This window comes from Pelobates fuscus, chromosome 3, assembly GCF_036172605.1.
Source record: "Pelobates fuscus isolate aPelFus1 chromosome 3, aPelFus1.pri, whole genome shotgun sequence".
In the NCBI taxonomy this organism is placed as follows: domain Eukaryota; kingdom Metazoa; phylum Chordata; class Amphibia; order Anura; family Pelobatidae; genus Pelobates; species Pelobates fuscus.
The window spans coordinates 147,199,249-147,219,171 of NC_086319.1; the positions used below are offsets into that span (position 1 = coordinate 147,199,249).

General features: G+C 39.8%; 1 protein-coding gene across 1 annotated transcript in view; it reads left to right on the forward strand.

Annotated features, from left to right (window-relative positions):
- Positions 1-2,362: 2,362 nt before the first annotated feature.
- Positions 2,363-19,923, forward strand: part of LOC134602545 (A disintegrin and metalloproteinase with thrombospondin motifs 2-like) — a 571,473-nt gene continuing 553,912 nt past the window's right edge. Inside the window, exons 1-2 of the mRNA XM_063447513.1 lie at positions 2,363-2,572; positions 4,443-4,804. Coding sequence (XP_063303583.1) covers positions 2,485-2,572; positions 4,443-4,804 — 450 coding nt within the window. The 5' untranslated portion in view covers positions 2,363-2,484. The remainder of the gene's footprint in view (positions 2,573-4,442; positions 4,805-19,923) is intronic.

The window sequence follows — 19,923 nt, forward strand, 5'->3', positions numbered from 1 at the left end:
GCATTATTCTAAGCCACGCTGTAGGCCTGACACCCGCTTGAAGACAACTAACTGCTATTCAATCTATAACAGTGAAAAAAGTTTTTGGGTTTTAAATGCACGCTATTGTGACACCAGATATGAGTGGCAATGTGCACTGGCAGAGGTTGGCAGAGTACACGCTGTAGGCCTGACACACCCGCTTGAAGACAACTAACTGCTATTCAATCTATAACAGTGAAAAAAGCTTTTTGGTTTTAAATGCATGCTATTGTGACACCAGATATGAGTGGCACTGTGCACTGGTAGAGGTTGGCAGAGTACACGCTGTTTTCCTGACACACAGACGCTTGCAGACAACTAACTGCTATTCAATCTATTACAGTGAAAAATAATTTTTTTGTTTTTAAATGCAAGCTATTGTGACACCAGATATGAGTGGTGGCACTGGGCAAGTGGGCACAGTATCCACTGTGAGCCTGACACAGAAGCTGGCAGGCAGGCAACTGCAATTAGATTACACAGGAAACAAAAGCAGACTGATGTTCTAGCCCTAAAAAGGGCTTTTTGGGGTGCTGTCCTTACAGCAGAGATCAGATGAGTCATTCAGGACTGTAGCGGACACTGAATACACTAGCCTAGCTATACATTTCCCTATCAAATGAGCAGCAGCTACACTTTCCCTCCTCTATCTAAGAATGCAGCTTCAGAATGAATCTAAAATGGATGCTGTACAGGAGGTGGGAGGGTCTGGAAGGGAGGGTCTGCTGCTGATTGGCTGGAATGTGTCTGCTGACTGTGAGGCACAAGGTCAAAGTTTACTCAATGATGACGATTAGGGGGTGGATCGAACCACGCATGTGTTCGCCCGCCGTGGCGAACGCGAACACGCTATGTTCGCCAGGAACTATTCGCCAGCGAACAGTTCGGTACATCACTAATGATAACCAGCTGTGAAAATTAAAAGTTGGAAAACTGGAATGCGCACCCTATAAATAAGGTCTTTTGGCCCCCAGAGAACCCAACACACCTATACATGAGGGGTATCACTGTACCCAGAAGATGTTGCTAAACACATATTGAGGTGATTTTTGGCAGTAACCCTTAAAGTTCTCCGTACATGTATTCTGAAATTGCTATGTGTATCAAAAAAATCATTAATTATTATTATTTTTTTAATTAGGCATAGATTGGTGGTAAAATGGTTGCATTAAAAGAGTCAAAATACCCCAAGTGTAATACCTTAGGTTGTCTTCTTTTAAAAAATATATACATGTGAAGGGTTATTCAGGGATTTCTGACAGATATCAGTGTTATAATGTAACTTGCGTTAATTTTGAAAAAAAAAAAAAGTGGTTTGGGAATAGCAAAGTGCTACTTGTACTTATTGCCCTATAACTTTCCAAAAAAAGCTAAGAATATGTTAACATTAGGTATTTCTAAACTCAGGACAAAATTTAGAAACTATTTAGGATGAGTGATTTTTTGCGGTTGTTGGGTGTCAACGTTTGAAAAAGTGTGTTTTTTTTTACATTTGTTCATCATATTTTATACATTTTTATATAGTAAATTATATGATATGATGGAAATAATGGTATCATTAGAAAGACCATTTAATGGCAAGAAAAACAGTATATAGTATGTGTGGGTACAGTAAATGAGTAAGAGGAAAATTACAGCTAAACACAAACAGCGCAGAAATGTAAAAACAGCCCTGGTCCTTAACGGTAAGAAAATTGAAAAGTGGTCTGGTCACTAAGGGGTTAAAGTTCTGTTAATATTTCATTTTACTTGCACGCTTAACTAACATAATCTACACACAAAATGAACAAATATATTGAAGCATTGGTTACATAATAAGGAAACACAGACATAAAATTATTTCATGCAAAGATTGTTCAGGGATACCGAAAAAATATGTGAAATCAACTTGATGTTTAAATGTATTCATTCATCATTTAGAGAAATATTGGTGGGTTAAACTATTTTAGAGCTTGTGGTGTATCTCTTATGTCTCAATACTTTTCCACCAAAGAAGAAATACCATATTATTTAAATTTAAATATTTTAAGCAAAATTTGGATTATTTTTTTCCCCATTACCACGTGCTATGCATCACTATGCATGGTCCATGCATACAGTTAAAAAGAAAATGTGAGTAGTACACACTATGTATGTCTGGCAACAAATGAAACTCCCTTTGAACTGTGGAAATAATGAAAAAGACTTGCTGCCGTAGCACACACTGCCACATATACTTGGAGGGGAATATTACAATGGCCTATCCAGAAATGTTTTATAACGACCAATCCTGCTCTTTGCACAAAAGCCAATCACGTGTTAGATTACATCTCAACTTCAGATGAACTGGTGTACAGCTGGAGTTATTCTGCCGAGAAACATTCGTGCTTCTTTGCTTTGAGTGACACGGATGTAGCCCAGAGCAGAAAGGAGCTCCAGCGAAATTATTTCTCCCGGCTAGCTAAAAGCTGCAGTTCAACTGCAATGGAGAATGTCGTTTGGATTACTTTAATTGTCCTTTGCGGTTCTTTTATTATCCCAGCTGATTTCCTTTACATTACTAGAGATAAAGGTAGGTCCAACGAGGCATTGTGGCATTGTTAACTCCTCACTGAGGGAATAGACAGCTGACTGTGGAACACTTTAGAGAGATACACTGTGTCAAGAAGGGTGTGGACGTTCCAATTTATCCACTCAACACTTCACATTATTTAAAACTGATCATTTTCACAACTTCTACACCAATGCCCCTCTCTCTGCCTCTTCGTTCTTTTTGTTTTTTTTTAACCTCTGCTCTTAAAAAGAGCAGATGTACACGTTTTCTGCTTTTCAAATAAACCATTGCCATACCGTAATTCCTAATCACTTACACGTTCAATGCTGCAAAAGATTTTTTTCTTTTTTATGAAAAACACATTGATTTGAATACAGCACTTGTGACAGATTCCCGGAGCCACGGACAGACAATTCCCAACGTGTAGAGAGCTAGAGCACTCAATTAATTTGCTAAGCGAGTTAAGTGCACATTGCAAGTTTTAACAAGTATGCCAAGTTATTGCATTGTTGGTTGTTGCACAAGTAGGATGGGGAAGAGCTGCAGAATGTGACTTTTAAGTTGTGAAGTGACGCTTCAATAAAAAACAAATAGTATTCTTAAATCTCAGTGTGCGTCTTTATAGAGGGAAATATTAAAGAGAAACCTATTCATCCAAAACCCAAATCTAAATTATCAGTGTTACTGTAATGATGGTTATAGTGATAATATTTAATGCATGATGCTGCCATATAAAACGGTTACTAGACTTTATGTACACTAGCAACAATATTGTTAAACGTATTGCATCAGCTGTACCACACAGCAAACTACTTGTTGTTTCTCCATTCCACTGGTATCCTAGTATTGTCAAGGATGAGGCTGGAAAACACCAGCTGTGCAAGATTAGCAGATGCTGCCCAGGAAAATCCTAGGTGCAACAATTATACCTCACACAATCTTCACAATGTTTACATAATTCAAGAGATCAATGTAAAATGCAATGATTTGTAAAAGGTATGTTTTGTAACAGGTTTGTAATTAGCTAGTTCTTGGAAAGAAAGGAAAAAAAATAATAATTGAAATAATTAATGAAAGGTTTTGGGCTACACATCTACATAGTTTAATCCTTTAGTGTCTGGAGAGTGGGTGAGACTCGATGTCTAACATTGATGGATTACTAATCAAAAGAAAATGTAATGTTATCTGTAAGAAGATGTTTGATATACACCATGACCAACACTGCTGCCTACAACTGAAAAAAATCTTTATTTCAAAGCTAGTATTCCAGTAAATCACATAATAAAACATGCATTTAGGGTCCACACCCAAGCAATGATATCAGTAATGGCAGTGAGTTCCAAATAATGCTTGAAAATAAGCTTATATAAGATAAGGGGATTTTCATAAATCTGTGTTTTCAAAATTCTCATGTGCTGTTTTCTTTTCTTTGGCAAATAATTAAAATTACAGTTTTTGTAATGCATTTAAATATTTATTTTCATTTTACAGAACTAAATAAAACTAAATAACATTTGGCAACGCTCATAAGTTGTAATGATGACATCTAGGTAAAAAAGGACACATTTGTAAAAAAATAAATAAAAAAAAAAGTTTATTTTTCACTTATAACTTGAAGCTTGAATATGTGCATTCATGTTGTGTTTGTCACCGCAACAAACTGCTATTATATTTTAATGACATATCTCCTTTATTTGTGATTATATTAGCGCTCATAAGTAGAATTGTGACCATGGCACTGCAGATGTGCATTAACTACATTCCCATTGATGCTTAGCCAGCATAAAACATCTGCAGTGCCAGTGCTTTACTTGTTCGTTTCTTCACTTACAGCTCTAATATTTTAGTGTTAAAACCGAAAACTAAATATGATTTTATTTCTTTCCAGACACACTTTTCGAGAAGATAGAAGAATACAGCCTTGTAACACCAGTTAGTACGGATTCCAGTGGCAAATTTTTATCCCACGCTGTGTCAAAAAGTGGAAAATCACGTTTTCAACGAGATACGAACCATGCTAATAGAGAAAATAGAGATGATAACATTTATTACAATGTGACAATATTTGGGAAAGAACTACATCTTCGGTTAAGAGTGAACTCAAAACTAGTTGCACCTGGAGCAACTATCGAATGGGAGGATGATTCTAATGTGACTTTTATAGAACCTGTTCATAGGAATTGCCTGTATGTTGGAGATATTACTGATCTGCCAAATGCTTCTGTTGCTATAAGCAACTGTGATGGACTGGTAAGCGGATTTAAGATATTCACGAGTTCAACATATACGTGTGTGTTAAGTTTTAATTGCAGACATGTAAATTAACAGTATGAATTTTTACTTACAAATTTAGGCACATTTCACATTCTTAGCTGATGGCTTTAGCTCCAGGGACCCATGAGAAGTGTATTTTTTTTTTTTTTTTCAGTTAAAATATTGCAGGAAAACATTTTAAACTATAATATCTAATAGAGCACTCTCATAAATCAAAACAATTTCTGGTATCTTGTTAATATTGTATTTTGTGTTTTTGTTTATTTTTCAGTAGGAATTAGTTTGCACTATATTTTCCCAGGTTGGCAGATAATTATCAGAATTAAATTCTTGATGGTACAGATGACCCCTGTCCTAATTCATAAATATAAGAATTGTAATTTGCATTGGTGCAGCACTAACACAGGAAGCATCTAAAGTGGTCATATGAGTGACTGCCACAATAGGTGTAACTAGGCACCAATGTAGACCATGCCTTTTGTCTGAAAATCCAGTGTTTATATTGAAAAGCGTGCAGGGACAGCCTGTAGACACAAGAATCAATCAATCAGAGAGAGAGAGATTTTTATTCTCTCTTCGAATAATGTTCTATTGGGGATTATTCTTTAGGTTTCTCCACCCCCCTAAAAAGAGCTTCTCTGGTTGGACCATTTGACAGGCTCAGAGCACATGCTGAAAAATTAAGGAGACATGAGAATGAGTACAAGTAAATATAAACTGCTGGTAACTTTGCCACTTATAGCAGCATTCCATTGACTTAAATGAGAATAAGTGAACATGTAAAATTATTTGTGTGTGCATGCTCACTAATTTTTTCAGTTAACGCATCACTCCAGTTTCCTAAGCACTTGTGCTTGCCGACAAACCTTAGGGGTCAACTGATGTTCTCTTTGTCTTATTGTATGAAAGTACAAATTTCCAGATAAATCATCCCTTCTATTAAAGTCCTTTGTTACACCATCAGGGCTGTCAATCAGACCACTGGGAATATTCCCTGCCACACCTAAATATAGAGGAATGTTAAAACCAATGCTTCTCTTTGAAAGGTATTGGGTTTGTGGAGTGCGGTGATTGCTGCACAGGCAGTATAGGTCTCTTGAGCTTCTCTATGATCAATGAGTAAAGACCAAGTGAAATGTGCAAATATAAGGCGCTTAAAGCTTTTACAATACAGAACCAAGTTGAATTTAGTTAGCAGCTCAACACACATTTAAGTACCTCTAAACTTAACACAAACTCATGCAAAAATATGGAGTGATTTGAGTGAAAAAGATCTATGACATCACAGAAAACCCAGTGGAGCGCTGATTTTAGAACAATTGCCCTTAAAATAAGGCAAACAAATTATAGATCAGATATGGTGCAGTATGTCAGAATGATATGGATAATGTGGATATCTATATGCAACAAACTCACATGGCTTAGAGCCTGGGGAGGATAGGCTCAAGTCACAAACGCAGAGGTATTTATAGATAATACCAAACTTCTTCTATGTGGAAATCCGGATACTCAGAGAAGAGAAAAGAAAGTAGAAGAAATTCGAAGTGTATTATGCTCAATGCATATATATCAATAAAAATGGTGCAAATATTTGCTCACCTTGTTGAGCGCCAAATTGACTGGGCTCTCTTTAGAAGCAGGAAAATGCAGGAGCTCATAGGACTTGGTATAAATTAAAACAATTTATTTGTATAAAAAACATTAAAATGATGGTAAGTAAAATCAAAATACCGTCTATATAAAAGTCCTGGCCGCCCGAGACGCGTTTCACCTTATCAAAAAGGCTTTCTCAATCGGATACCTGATTTTCATTAAGTTCCTGTATTTGTACCGAGGGGTCCTGTTCTGATTGGTCCTAATGTTTTCTAATGTCTTGTTATTGGAGTAATCCTTTAATTTCATTTGAATGCAATGGTGAAATGATTTTGACAGAAATCAAACTAATGATATGCTACTTGAAGTGCACTGAACTATAGTATTTATTTATTTATACACTTTTTTTTACCAGGAAGGATATATTGCGATTTTTCTCGTTTTCAAGTATGTCCTGGGTCCCCAAAATATTGCATTGATACAATAGGGTACGATAAAATACAAAAACAATATTAATACACAATATATAAAAAATGTAACATTGAACTGGTAAGGAATATATAATCAACCATTACAGGTGCATTCTGTTTTGAGATATGTAGAGAGGGATCTCTTAAAGGATTTTAGGCCCGGGGAAGATTTTAAAGTGTGCCTGAGATCCTTCCATAATTGCGGTGCTCTGTAGGAAGAGGAGGATGGAGCCACTTTCTTTTTGTATTGAGTAGACCAAATAAAGAACCGGTACTGGAACAGAGGTTATAGGAGGTGGGAACAGCCGGGGATAGCATTCTGCACAGGTAGGGTGGGAGCTTCCTAGAAAAGCTCTTAAACACAAGGATGGAAAGATGAAGGGTGTTTCTGGATTCCAGGGACAGCCAGTTTAGTTCTTTTAGCATGTCACAATGGTGGGTCATGTAATTACATTGTAGCACAAGGCGGCAGAACGTGTTATACAATGTATTACGTTTATTAAGGTGGGTTTGCGGTGCAGGTGCATATACTACATCCCCATAATCAATGATTGGCATCATTTGCTGTACAATATTTTTCTTTACTATCACCAGTCTGAAAAAATGCAATGGTATTGGCTAACAATGTTACATCTGCTGATTAATCTATACTTCCAGATACCTAATATACAATATATCAAACATGATAAGTAAAATGCCATAGCATTTATGGATCTTTAACTTTGTCTAGTTTGGAATTCATGTATAAAATGAATAGACTTGCATAAATTGCAAATGTTTTAGAATGAACCTTCTTATGCTGAATAATGGAACTTGGGCTCTGAAAATTCGATTATTTTTTTCAGAAATATGCCAATTGTGGGCTCATGATTCAGTATAAGTCTGATAGCTGAACTACAACCCAATGATTCCTTGCTGTTCTCCTATGCTCCTGTTTTGCAGCCTTTTGGGATATGACTTCATGTGATGACGTCATGTACAGCTGTATAATTCAAGCAAAATATCTTTGCAGTTTGGGAGCAGAAATGGACATATGAAAGAAATCTGTTACCAAAAAATTCTCGCCGTATTAGTAACTGTGAACTAGACCACACATTGCTACCAACATGTGAAGTGAGTCTTTAACCTCTTCTTTCCCAATTCCACTCACACATGGGCTTCACAAAAAATATTCAAATCCTTCCTAGCAAGCATCTTTAGTATTTAGTAGAACACCATTTTGCTCTTATGACCTGCTGCAAACAAGATGCATAGCCATACACCAACCTGTAGAAAGGTTCCTGAGGAATATTAACTCATTGCTCATGAGCAATGGCATTCAGTTCAGTAATATTCTAGGGTTTGGGTGCTGCAACCGCCTTCTTCAAATCCCACCAGAGATTTCTGTGATGTGATCGCCTCTGTAGAATTTTCCAGGACTTCTTCTCCAACCAAGCCTTGGTGGAATTTGAGGTATTATTGGGATCATTGTCTTGTTGGAAGGTCCAATATTGCCCAAGCTTCAGCTTCCTCACAGACGGCATGACATTTTTCTCCTAGGATTTCCTGATACATAAATGAATCAATCTTGCCTTCCACAAAGCCGCCACCACCATGCTTAACTGAAGGAAAAGTGTTCTTTTTTGATTATGCTATATTCTTCCTCCAGGCATACTGCTGACCCATTGAGACAAAAAGTTAGTTTTGTTTCATTGCTCCACAGAGCAGAATCCCAAAGCTTCTGTTGCTTAATTATATCAATTTGAACATATTGGAGCTAACTTTTTTCGTGCTTTTGGGTCAGTGGAGAAGTTCTGGCATGGAAAGCTTTTTTTTTTTTTTTTTTTTTTTTTTTTAATTCTTTATTTATTCCATTTCTGGTGAAACTCGGGTGGGGGTTACAGAAAAGAAAGGGGGTATCAAAAAGTACAAGCATACAATTTCGTTATGGCGATGGAGTACAGGTGATACACAGTGAGATAGGGTTTCGTACAGGTTAGTATTTGTTTAGGTGCGTATATCGTGTGGGGTTCGTGAGTGTGTGCACTGCTGGTCGTCCCACTATAGGTGTTCTGATAGAGTGGGTCTTTCAGGTCGAACTTACAGGGTTCTGTGTTGTGAGCGTGAGCGTGGGCATGCACGGTCAATGCCTTGAGGGTCCTGTGCTTGATCGTCCGATCGTGGCGTGTATCAGAGGGGGGAATTAGGTGAAGTAGAACTTGGGGCAGTTATGTAACTTGGGGTGTGTGGTCTGTACAGGATGCCGAGTTGAGAGGTGTGTGTGTGTGTGTTGTGGGTTGCGTGGTAGTGTGTGCTTTACATTGTGTGGGAGCGTTTTGTCGTTGCGAGGTCAATGTCTCGAAAGTCTGTGTTGCGGGGTTTAGTGGGTGATGTGGGGGGTGGGTAGCGGGATTTCTAGTGGTTTTTATTTTCGGTGTGTTAGCAGCGGGGTCCCTTCGTGGTAGGGCGGCATGTTTGTTTTCACAAGGTGCGTGCAATTCCGCTCCTCACTGGGAATCTGGTGGAAGGGCCCGCACCTAGAGGTCTGGGTTCATGAGTCCGTCTTGTTGGCGAGGTGGGGGGGATCATCCTCTCTATCCTTGTATGTGTTTCCAGGGCGGATCTGCGGGGGGAGGTGGGGGGAGTTGACTGCGGGGTGTGGGGTGTGTGTAGAGGAGGTGGCGTGGGAAGGGTTCTGTGGGGGTTTAAGGAGAGGGGGTGCTGGTGGGCGAGGGCATTTGCGTGCTGGTGGGCGAGGGTGCAAGTGTGGTCCCGATGAGCCACGGGTCCCATATCTTGTGGTAGGATTTTGTGGTGTCGTGGACGAGGGCTGACAGCTTGTCCATTTCCATCGCGTCTTTTTTTTAATACCGCCGGTATGGATGGGAGTGAGTTACTACTCCAGTGTTGGGCTATGGTCCTGCGAGTGGCCAGAGCGACTCGCGCCGACAATTTGTTTTGGGCCCTGGTGAGTGAGTCGTGGGGTTTTGACAGGAGCCAAATCCAGGGGTCAAGTGGGAGGTCGCTGTGTAATATTCTGTTGACTGTGTGGACTATGTCGTGCCATAGTTGAGCTATTTGCGGGCATTGCCACCACAGGTGTATGTATGTTTCCTGTTCGCCGCAACCCTTCCAACATCGGTCGGAAGCGGCAGCGTGCATTTGCTTCATTCGTAGGGGAGTGAGATACCAGCGGAACATGGTTTTGTACGCTTGTTCTTTGTGGGTCACGCATATGGAGACAGCCGCTGTGGCTTCCCAGATGCTCTGCCAGTCGGATGGGTCCCCGGGTGGGCCTATGTCCCTTTCCCAGGCCGTGGTATACGCTAACGCGTTGGGGATGTTGATGAGGTGTAAGATCCCATAGATAGTAGAGATCTGTCCTCTTTGTATTGGTGTATTCATGCACATTTCATGCACGGTGTGTGCTTGGCAGTGGCTGTTGCTTGGTTAGTTGGGTGGGTTAGGAAGCTCCGGATTTGTAGGAAGCGGAAGTGGTCAAAGGTGGTATATGGAGTGGTGTTTGGGAGGTGTGTGAAGGGCAGGAGGTTTTGTCCTTGAAAAAAGTGATAGAATCGGATCAGGTTGTTATCCTCATACCTTGCGAAATGTTGGGGGGGGGGGAAAGCTTTTGTGTTTAGTACGCGTCTTACTGTGCTCACTGAAACCTCAGTTCCTGATGCCACCAAGTCTTGCTGCAGGTCTTTTGCAGTCACTCGATAGGTTGTGAAAAACTTTCTTCTCAGAAATCTGGTTGCAGCCATTGATAGTATCCTTTTTCTGCCCTGTCCAGGTAGTGTCACCACTGTTCCTTCAACTTTGAACTTGTAAACTATGCTTCCAACAGTATCTCTAGTAACATTCAGTGCCTTCGCTATCTTTCTGTATCCTGTTTCTTGTTTGTAAAGGGCGATGATCTCTTCTCTTAACCCCTTCAGGACGCAGGACGGTTCAGGACCGTCCTCAGCATTTTTGCGTTGCCGACCGAGGACGGTCCTGAACCGTCCTAACGGAAAACGGGCGGCAGGAGCGATCGGCGAAAACTTCCGCCGAAATCACGCTGTTACTATCTGCCTGGCATCCCAGGCAGATAGTAACAGCCAATTGCGGCATGTGAGCGATCCGCGATCGCTCACAATTGGCTGGTGTCAAAGTGGGTGTTACAAACACTCACTTTGACACTGATCTCTGCCTCTCTCCCCTCTGTAGCGTTTTGTGAGGCGAGAGAGACAGAGATCGTGATATATTGTTGCAGCAGTTGTTCCAGAGTTGTCAAAAGTATCTGTAGTGAAAAAAAAAATCCCTTTTTAACCCCTTCCCTGCCAGATCTGTTACAGACAGTGCATTGGTACTGTCTGTATTTTTTTTTTGCCCTTAAGGGTTAACTTTATTTTAAAGATCTGTGTCTTAGATTGTCTTAGACTGTCTTAGACTGTCTTAGACTGTCTTAGACTGTCGTAGTCTGTCGTAGTCTGTCGTAGTCAGTCAGTTTCCTTCCCCCAAATCTCCATTAGATTTTTGTAACAGGAGTTAGTTTAGGGATTACTGTTTTAGTCTGTTTTAGTCTGTTTTAGTCTGTTTTAGTGTTAAAAAAAAAAAAATATATATATATATATATATATATATATATAAAAAAAAAATATAAAAAAAAAAATTGTGTTTAGTATTTTGTTAGTTTAGTCTGTTAGTGTGAAACATGCAGCGCATGTACAGCTTGGAGGAGGCATATGCCTTCTTGGCGTCAGACTCTGACGCCACTGACACTGCGTCCGATTTTGACCCAGGTCAGTTTAGCAGCACATCTAGTGACATGTCGTCATCTGTGTGTGAGCCAGCTGCTAAAAGAAGCTGTGCTCCCCCTGCTACGCCAAATGTGGAGGAGGACTGGGTACCTCCACAGTCAGCTGAGCCCAACATCCCCCCTTTTAGTGCCAACGCAGGCATTAATGTGAATGTGGTTGACTTCTCCCCTACACAATATATGGAGCTATTTTTAGGGGATACCATCTGGGAGGAGATTGTTTCCCAGACTAATTTATACGCTAGTCAATTTATTGAGACGAATCCAGGTAGCTATACAGTCAGGGAGCATGCTTGGCACCCCACAGATGTCCCTGAACTTAAAAAATTCTGGGCGCTTACCATGCTCATGGGGTTAATAAAGAAGCCATCAATCCGTTCCTACTGGAGCAACAACCCAATTTGTTCAACTCCTATATTCTCCCAAACAATGCCTAGACCAAGATATGAGCTGCTGCTGAGATACTTACATTTCAACGACAACACGCTCTGTCACCCCAGAGATCACCCCCAATATGATAGGCTTCATAAAATTCGCCCTCTGGTAGACCATCTTCAGAACAGATTTTCTGAAGTTTATACCCCCCAACAAAATTTATCTATTGATGAGTCCCTAATGAAATATAAAGGGAGATTAGGGTTCAAACAGTATATCCCCTCAAAGCGGTCTAGGTATGGCATTAAAGTATACAAACTGTGCGAGAGCGAAAGTGGCTACACATTTGCCTTTCGTATATATGAAGGGAAAGATGCTCAACTGAACCCTCCTGGCTGTCCTGACTCTCTGGGGACAAGTGGGAAACTGGTTTGGGACCTACTGTTCCCCTTGTTCAATAAGGGTTACCACCTTTATGTGGACAACTTTTACAGCAGTGTCCACTTGTTTAAAATTCTTTATAGTTTGCAGACACTGGCCTGCGGCACTGTAAGAAGAAATGCCAGGGATTTCCCCAGACCGCTCATAGAGGCCAAATTAAAAAAAGGTGAATGCAAATTCCTGCGCAAAGCTGAACTGCTTGCGCTAAAATTTAAGGACAGGAAGGATGTGCACATGCTGACAACCATACATAACGAAGGCATGTCAGACGTCACTGTCCGAGGCAGGGTACAGACAAAACCGGTTTGCATCCGAGCTTATAACAGGCACATGGGGGGTGTTGATTTGGCTGATCAGCTAATGCAGCCTTATCTTATCTTAAGAAAGACAAAAGCCTGGTATAAAAAGGTGGCTATTTACCTGTTGCAAGTAGCAACACATAATTCATTTTTACTCTTTAAAAAAATGAATCCAGGAAGAACCACCTTTCTCCAATTTCAGCTCAAGCTGATTTCCACAATAATTTATGGAGATGGTCAAGTACCAACAACGGTGCAAGAGGAGCCCAGACATTTTATTTTTAAGATACCGCCAACACCAAAAAAAAGAAATCCCCAGAAACGTTGCCGGGTCTGTTATAAAAAAGGGAAAAGGACAGACACCCCTTTTCACTGTCCCGATTGCCCTACCAAACCTGGACTGTGTATCGGAGCATGTTTTAAGGTCTACCACACAGAAAATACATTTTTATAATACTTGTTCCTGATTTTTTTATTTTTTTTATTTTGAAAGTGGCAAATTTCTGTTAGTCAGTATCCTTCCCCCAAATCTCCAGTTAGATTCTTTTTGCAGGAGTTAGCTTACAGATTGCTGCTAACGGAAGTTTTAGTCTCATTTAGTTTGTTTTTATCAGTTTTAGTCTGTTTTTAGTATAAAAAAAAATTGTGTGTTAGTAACTCTGTGTTAGTCAGACTCTGACGCCACTGACACTGCGTCCGATTTTGACCCAGGTCCTTTATGTGGACAACTTTTATAGCATTGTCCGTTTGTTTCAAACTCTTTAGGGTTTCTAGATACTGGCCTGTGGCATTGTGAGAAGATATGCCAAGGATTTTCCCAGACCTTTTATAGAGGCCAAATAAAAAAAAGTGAATGTAAAGGTCTGCACAAAGCTAAAGTGCTTGCAATAAAATTTAAGGACAGGAAGGATGTTAAAGGACCACTCTAGGCACCCAGACCACTTCAGCTTAATGAAGTGGTCTGGGTGCCAGGACCAGCTAGGGTTAACTAATTGTTTTATAAACATAGCAGTTTCAGAGAAACTGCTATGTTTATCAATTAGTTAAGCCTTCCCCTATTTCCTCTAGTGGCTGTCTCACTGACAGCCGCTAGAGGCGCTTGCGTGATTCTCACTGTGAAAATCACAGTGAGAGCACGCAAGCGTCCATAGGAAAGCATTATGAATGCTTTCCTATGTGACCGGCTGAATGCGCGCGCAGCTCTTGCCGCGCGTGCGCATTCAGCCGACGGGGAGGAACGGAGGCGGAGAGGAGGAGGAGAGCTCCCCGCCCAGCGCTGGAAAAAGGTAAGTTTTACCCCTTTTCCCCTTTCCAGAGCCGGGCGGGAGGGGGTCCCTGAGGGTGGGGGCACCCTCAGGGCACTCTAGTGCCAGGAAAACGAGTATGCTTTCCTGGCACTAGAGTGGTCCTTTAATATACTAACCACCATCCATGACGAAAGCATGTCAGACGTCACTGTCCGAGGCAGAGTACAGACCAAACCTGTTTGCATCAGGGCTTATAAAATGCACATGGGGGTGTTTATTTGGCTGATTAGCTGACGCAGCCATATCTTATCTTAAGAAAGACAAAAACCTGGTATAAAAAGGTGGCTATCTACCTGATGCAAGTAGCGACACATAATTCATTTTTACTCTTTAAAAAAATAAATCCAGAAAGAAACACCTTTCTCCAATTTCAGTTCAAGCTGATTTCCACAATAATTTATGGAGATGGTTGGAGAAGTTTGAACAACGGTGCCAGAGGAGTCCAGACATTTTATTTTTAAGATACCGCCAACTGCAAAAAAACACAAATCCCCTGAAATGTTGCTGGGTCTGTTATAAAAAAGGGAAAACGACAGACACCCCTTTGCACTGTTTTTTTTTCTTTTGAAAGCAGCACATTATAGTTAGTCAGTTTCCTTCCCCCAAATCTCCACTTAGATTCTTTTTGCAGGAGTTAGTTTAGAGAATGCTGCTAAAGGTGCATTTGATACCTGCACATTTGGTTAAAAAAGTTTTATGGTAGTAACATATAACTGGCTGGCCAAAACCAGATGACGTGTGCATAAAAAGCAGAATTCAAAAATTACCACCATGCACGTTCTCTGAAATTTGTTTAGCACAATGGTTGGGGGAAGGATGTGAAAACACCTCATATACAATACCCTGGAATGTCTACTTTATAAAAATATTAACTTTCATGATGTTAACATTAACTGGGGGATGCAAAAATATGCCAAACTGAAGATAGGCCAAGCATACCTATATATGAAGTTGAAAAACTGATATGTACAAGTCTCGATTGTGGCCTTTTAGCCCCCAAACAACCCAGCAAACTTATGCATGGGTGATATCACTGTACTCAGGAGATGTTGCTGAACACATATTGGGGTGTTGTTTGGCAGTGATACATAACAGGACCTGTTAATTCATGCCTAAAGTACAATGTATGTGTCAAAGAACACGAAGAAAATTACTACCCAAAAGTTTGCCAAAGGCTGGTGGTAGAATTATTGCATGAAAAGTATTAAACTACCACCATTCAAAATACCCTGAGTTGTCTACTTTTCAAAAATATATGGTTTGATGGGGGTAAAATACATTGGCCCAAATAGGACAGGGGCGCCGGTTTACTACATGTCAAAATTCCATGTTGGAAAATGGATATGCGCACCTGCCAGATTGGGCCTTTTAGCCCCCAAACAATCTGACAAGCCTATGCATGGGTGGTATCACTGTACTCAGGAGATGTTGCTGAACACATATTGGCGTGTTGTTTGGCAGTGACACATAACACGATCTGTTAATTCATGCCTAAAGTACAATGTGTGTGGAAAAAAAACACACAAAAAAGGACTACCTAAATGTTTGACAAAGTCTGGTGTTAGAATTAGTGCATGGAAAGTGTTAAAAAACCACCATTTGAAATACCCTAGGGTGTCTACTTTCCAAAAATATATGGTTTGGTGGGGTAAAATACATTGGCCGGCTTTACAAATGTCCCAAATAGGACATGTGCGCAGGTTCACTACATGTCAAAATTCCAAGTTGGAAAATGGATATGCGCACCTACCAAATTGGGCCTTTTAGCCCCCAAACAACTCAACAAGCCTATGCATGGGTGGTATCACTGTACTCGGGAGATGTTGCTGAACATATATTAGTGTGTTTTTTGGCAGCAAGACATAACAGGATCTGTAAGTTTATACCTGAATTGCAATGTATGTGAAAAAAAAAAAAAAAAAATACCTATGTGAAGTTTGGCATAGACTGGTGGTAAAATGGATGCATAGAAAGTGTCAAAATATACTTAGATAAATACCCTGGGTTGTCTACTTTAACCCCTTAACGACCGCTGACGGTTCAGGACCGTCAGCGGTAAAACGTGCGTTTGGACCGCTGACGGTCCTGAACCGTCATAACGGTTTTGGGCTACTTACCTGATCGCCGTCGGTCCCACGGCGGCGATCAGCTCTCCTCCCGGTCCAGGGGGGTTGCCTGTCTGCCCGGGCAGTCCCCCCTCGGCAGATCAGGACCCCACGGCCATGTGATCACTCGATCACATGACCGCAATAGGTGTCCATGTGTCTGCCTGCAGGGGGACTGTCTGTGCTGACAGGCAGTCTCCCTGCAAGTGAAAAATCCAAAATAAAGTGTAAAAAAAAAATCTGTGTAAAAAAAAAAAAATATGTGTATATATATATGCTATATATACATGTATTATATCTATATATACCTATATATAATATATGTATATATATCATATATATAATGTCACACTAAGTGTATTTTTATATTTATATATACGTATATAATTATAAAAATACACTTATATTTAAATTACACACGAATATATACAATATATATAATAACTATATATATATGGTATATATATATTATTATAAAATACAAATAATATGTTAATAAAAATAAATAACAAAAAATAAAAATAATTTTTAATAATTAAAAAAAAATTATATATATATATTCAGTTTTATTCTAACAGTATTTTGATATTGATATATATATATTTATATCAAAATACACTTAGAATGTAATGATATATATATCTATGTATAAATAAATAAATAAAAATAATACGAAATATACATATGTCCACATACATAATTACATAAATAATTTCATAAATATACACGTAGACGTCAAATATATAAATATGTATATATATTAAAATTCTACGTGCATATTTATTTAATATTTTTACCTAATTAAGTAATTTTAATGATTGCAATTTGAGGGACCTGCCTGCCAACCCAGGCCAAAAGTCCAGATAATTTAATTTGCTAGCACTGTGTTTAACCCTGTAACTTTCTATGACACCCTAAATCCTGTACATGGGGGTACTGTTTTACTCGGGAGACTTCGCTGAACACAAATATTAGTGTTTCAAAACAGTAAAACATATCACAGCGATGATATTGTCAGTGAAAGTGAAGTTTTTTGCATTTTTCACACACAAACAGCTCTTTCACTGAGGATATTATTGCTGTGATATATTTTACTGTTCTGATACACTAATATTTGTGTTCAGCGAAGTCTCCTGAGTATAACAGTACCCCACATGTAGAGGTTTTATAGTGTTTGTGAAAGTTACAGGGTCAAATATAAGGCTTGATTTTACTTTTTTTTTTTTTATTGAAATTTGTCAGATTGGTTAGGTTGCCTTTGAGAGCGTATGGTAGCCAAGGAATGAGAATTAGCCCCATGATGGCATACCATTTGCAAAAGAAGACAACCCAAGGTATTGCAAATGGGGTATGTTCAGCTTTTTTTAGTAGCCACTTAGTCACAAACACCGGCCAAAGTTAGCGTTTTTTGCATTTTTAACACACAAACAAATATAAATGCTAACTTTGGCCAGTGTTTGTGACTAGGTGGCTACTAAAAAAAACTGGACATACCCCATTTTGAATACCCTGGGTTGTCTACTTTAAAAAATATGTACATGTTAGGTGTGTTTCAGGGATTTATGACAGATAACGGTGTAACAATGTCACTATTGATACATTTAAAATATATATATATTGAAACAGCAATTTCCTACTTGTATTTATAGGCCTATAACTTGCAATAAAGCATGTAAACACTGGGTGTTTTTAAACTCGGGACAAAATTTTGAATCTATTTAGCAGTTTTTTTCATTAGCTTTTGTAGATAAGTAAAAGATTTTTCAAGTAAAAGTCCAAAAACATGTTTTTTTTTTTTTTTTTTCACCATATTTTATTATTTTTTTTAAATACAATATATGACATAATATATATACTGGTATGTAAAGAAAGCCCTTCTTGTCGTGAAAAAAACAGTATATAACTTGTATGGGAACCGTAAATGAGAGAGCGGAAAATTACAGCTAAACACAAACACCACAAAAGTGTTAAAACTGCTCTGGTCCGGGGGCGTGGCCTGACGGCTAATGGAGACGGACGTCTGAGCGATCAGCTCCGTGCAAGAGTCCACACAATACAGCGAATAGCTCAGAAAACTCACCAAAAACAACACTTACCTACACAGGGGAAGCTCCCCGTTAAGATGGCACAACGCAGCACAAAAAAAAATAAACCGAAGATACCCTCTATGCAGATCGCGACTATGCAGTCGCCACCACGCCGTTCACAAGATGGCGTCAGAAGGCCTCCATCACCAGCCTCTAGCTCCGACAGGAGTGATATCACTTCGATCTCAACCAAAGTTATTCCGGCAACAGATGCCTCTATTCAGAAAATGCTCAAAGATCTACAAGCAGCACTAACAGCAGATTTTGCTAAAATAGCAAAGGAAATTCGAGTAGACCTACAAGCACTGGGTGAACGCACGGATTACCTAGAAAATAAAACTGAGGAGATCATCTCCGCACATAACACCATGTCCGCGGCCTATGAAGCTATAGACGCCAAGGTAAATTCGATCATCACTAAAATGGCAGATCATGAAGACCGAGATCGCCGGAACAATATCCGGATCAGAGGCATTCCGGACAACATCAACCCTAAAGATCTGGGTTCATATACTAAAGAGCTGTTTCAGCTACTAGTGCCAGACCTTCCAGAAGAGGCAACACTCCTAGACAGAATTCACAGGCTCCCTAGGCCTAAACACCTTCCGACCTCTATACCGAGAGACACGATTGCCAGACTGCATTACTACACCACCAAGGAGAAGATAATGCAAGCTTCACGACATCAACCACAACTACCGGACAACTATAACAAGATCCAAATATTTACCGATCTCTCAGCCCATACCCTGGCATCCAGGAGAACATTTCAAGGGATCACTAAAGCCTTAAGAGCCGCTGACCTGCCATATAAATGGGGCTTTCCGGCTAGAATCATCGTCCGACGCAACGGAGCTGAACACCACTTGCTTACACCGGAGGCCGGAGAGGAAATCTTGGCTTCATGGAACATCCAGGTGGAAAGCAAAACTACCGGAGATGCTTTAACTAACAGAGCTCCGACATCGCCGAAGTCGATCACCCATGACTGGCAGCCAGCGTCCACAGATAAGTGAACCCCACACACGGGCCCTGTAAGGGCTGCATAGTACCTAATGGACTAAATGTGCAGTTAACTCTACCCTAACTATGGTTTATTCAATGTTTAAAATTTGATGTTAATATTTGATATGCACTATAATGTTTTTGGGGTTTAAGACCAGGGGACGTATGTTAGTCTACTCCTGATACTAATACAGTGCACCAACCTCTGCACAGACACGGAACCTACCACACCAAATATGCAACATGTCTACATACCATACCTCATAATATTTTTATTAAGCCTGATTGAGGCCTCGATTCCAAATCTCCCCATCGTAAAAACCGGCCCAACATTAACAGCATACCTACAATGCCGGGCACAGCTAGATACTTTGATGAGCATGTGTAAATTGATAATCTACCACACAGCTTATCTTATACACTACTCTCCCGCTTTGGCTGGGGAGCCTCGTTTTATTATCTTGTTTGTTAGTTATGTTAGTTATACTTTACAAGTTACGCCCACACTAACCACTATATCAGGCATATAAACTCCTGTAAGGGGCTGTAAAATTAAGCTCAAACCGTGGTAAACAATTCACATCCCTACTCTTTGTACTACCTACATGGAGTCATCACTCCTCTCTCACCCTC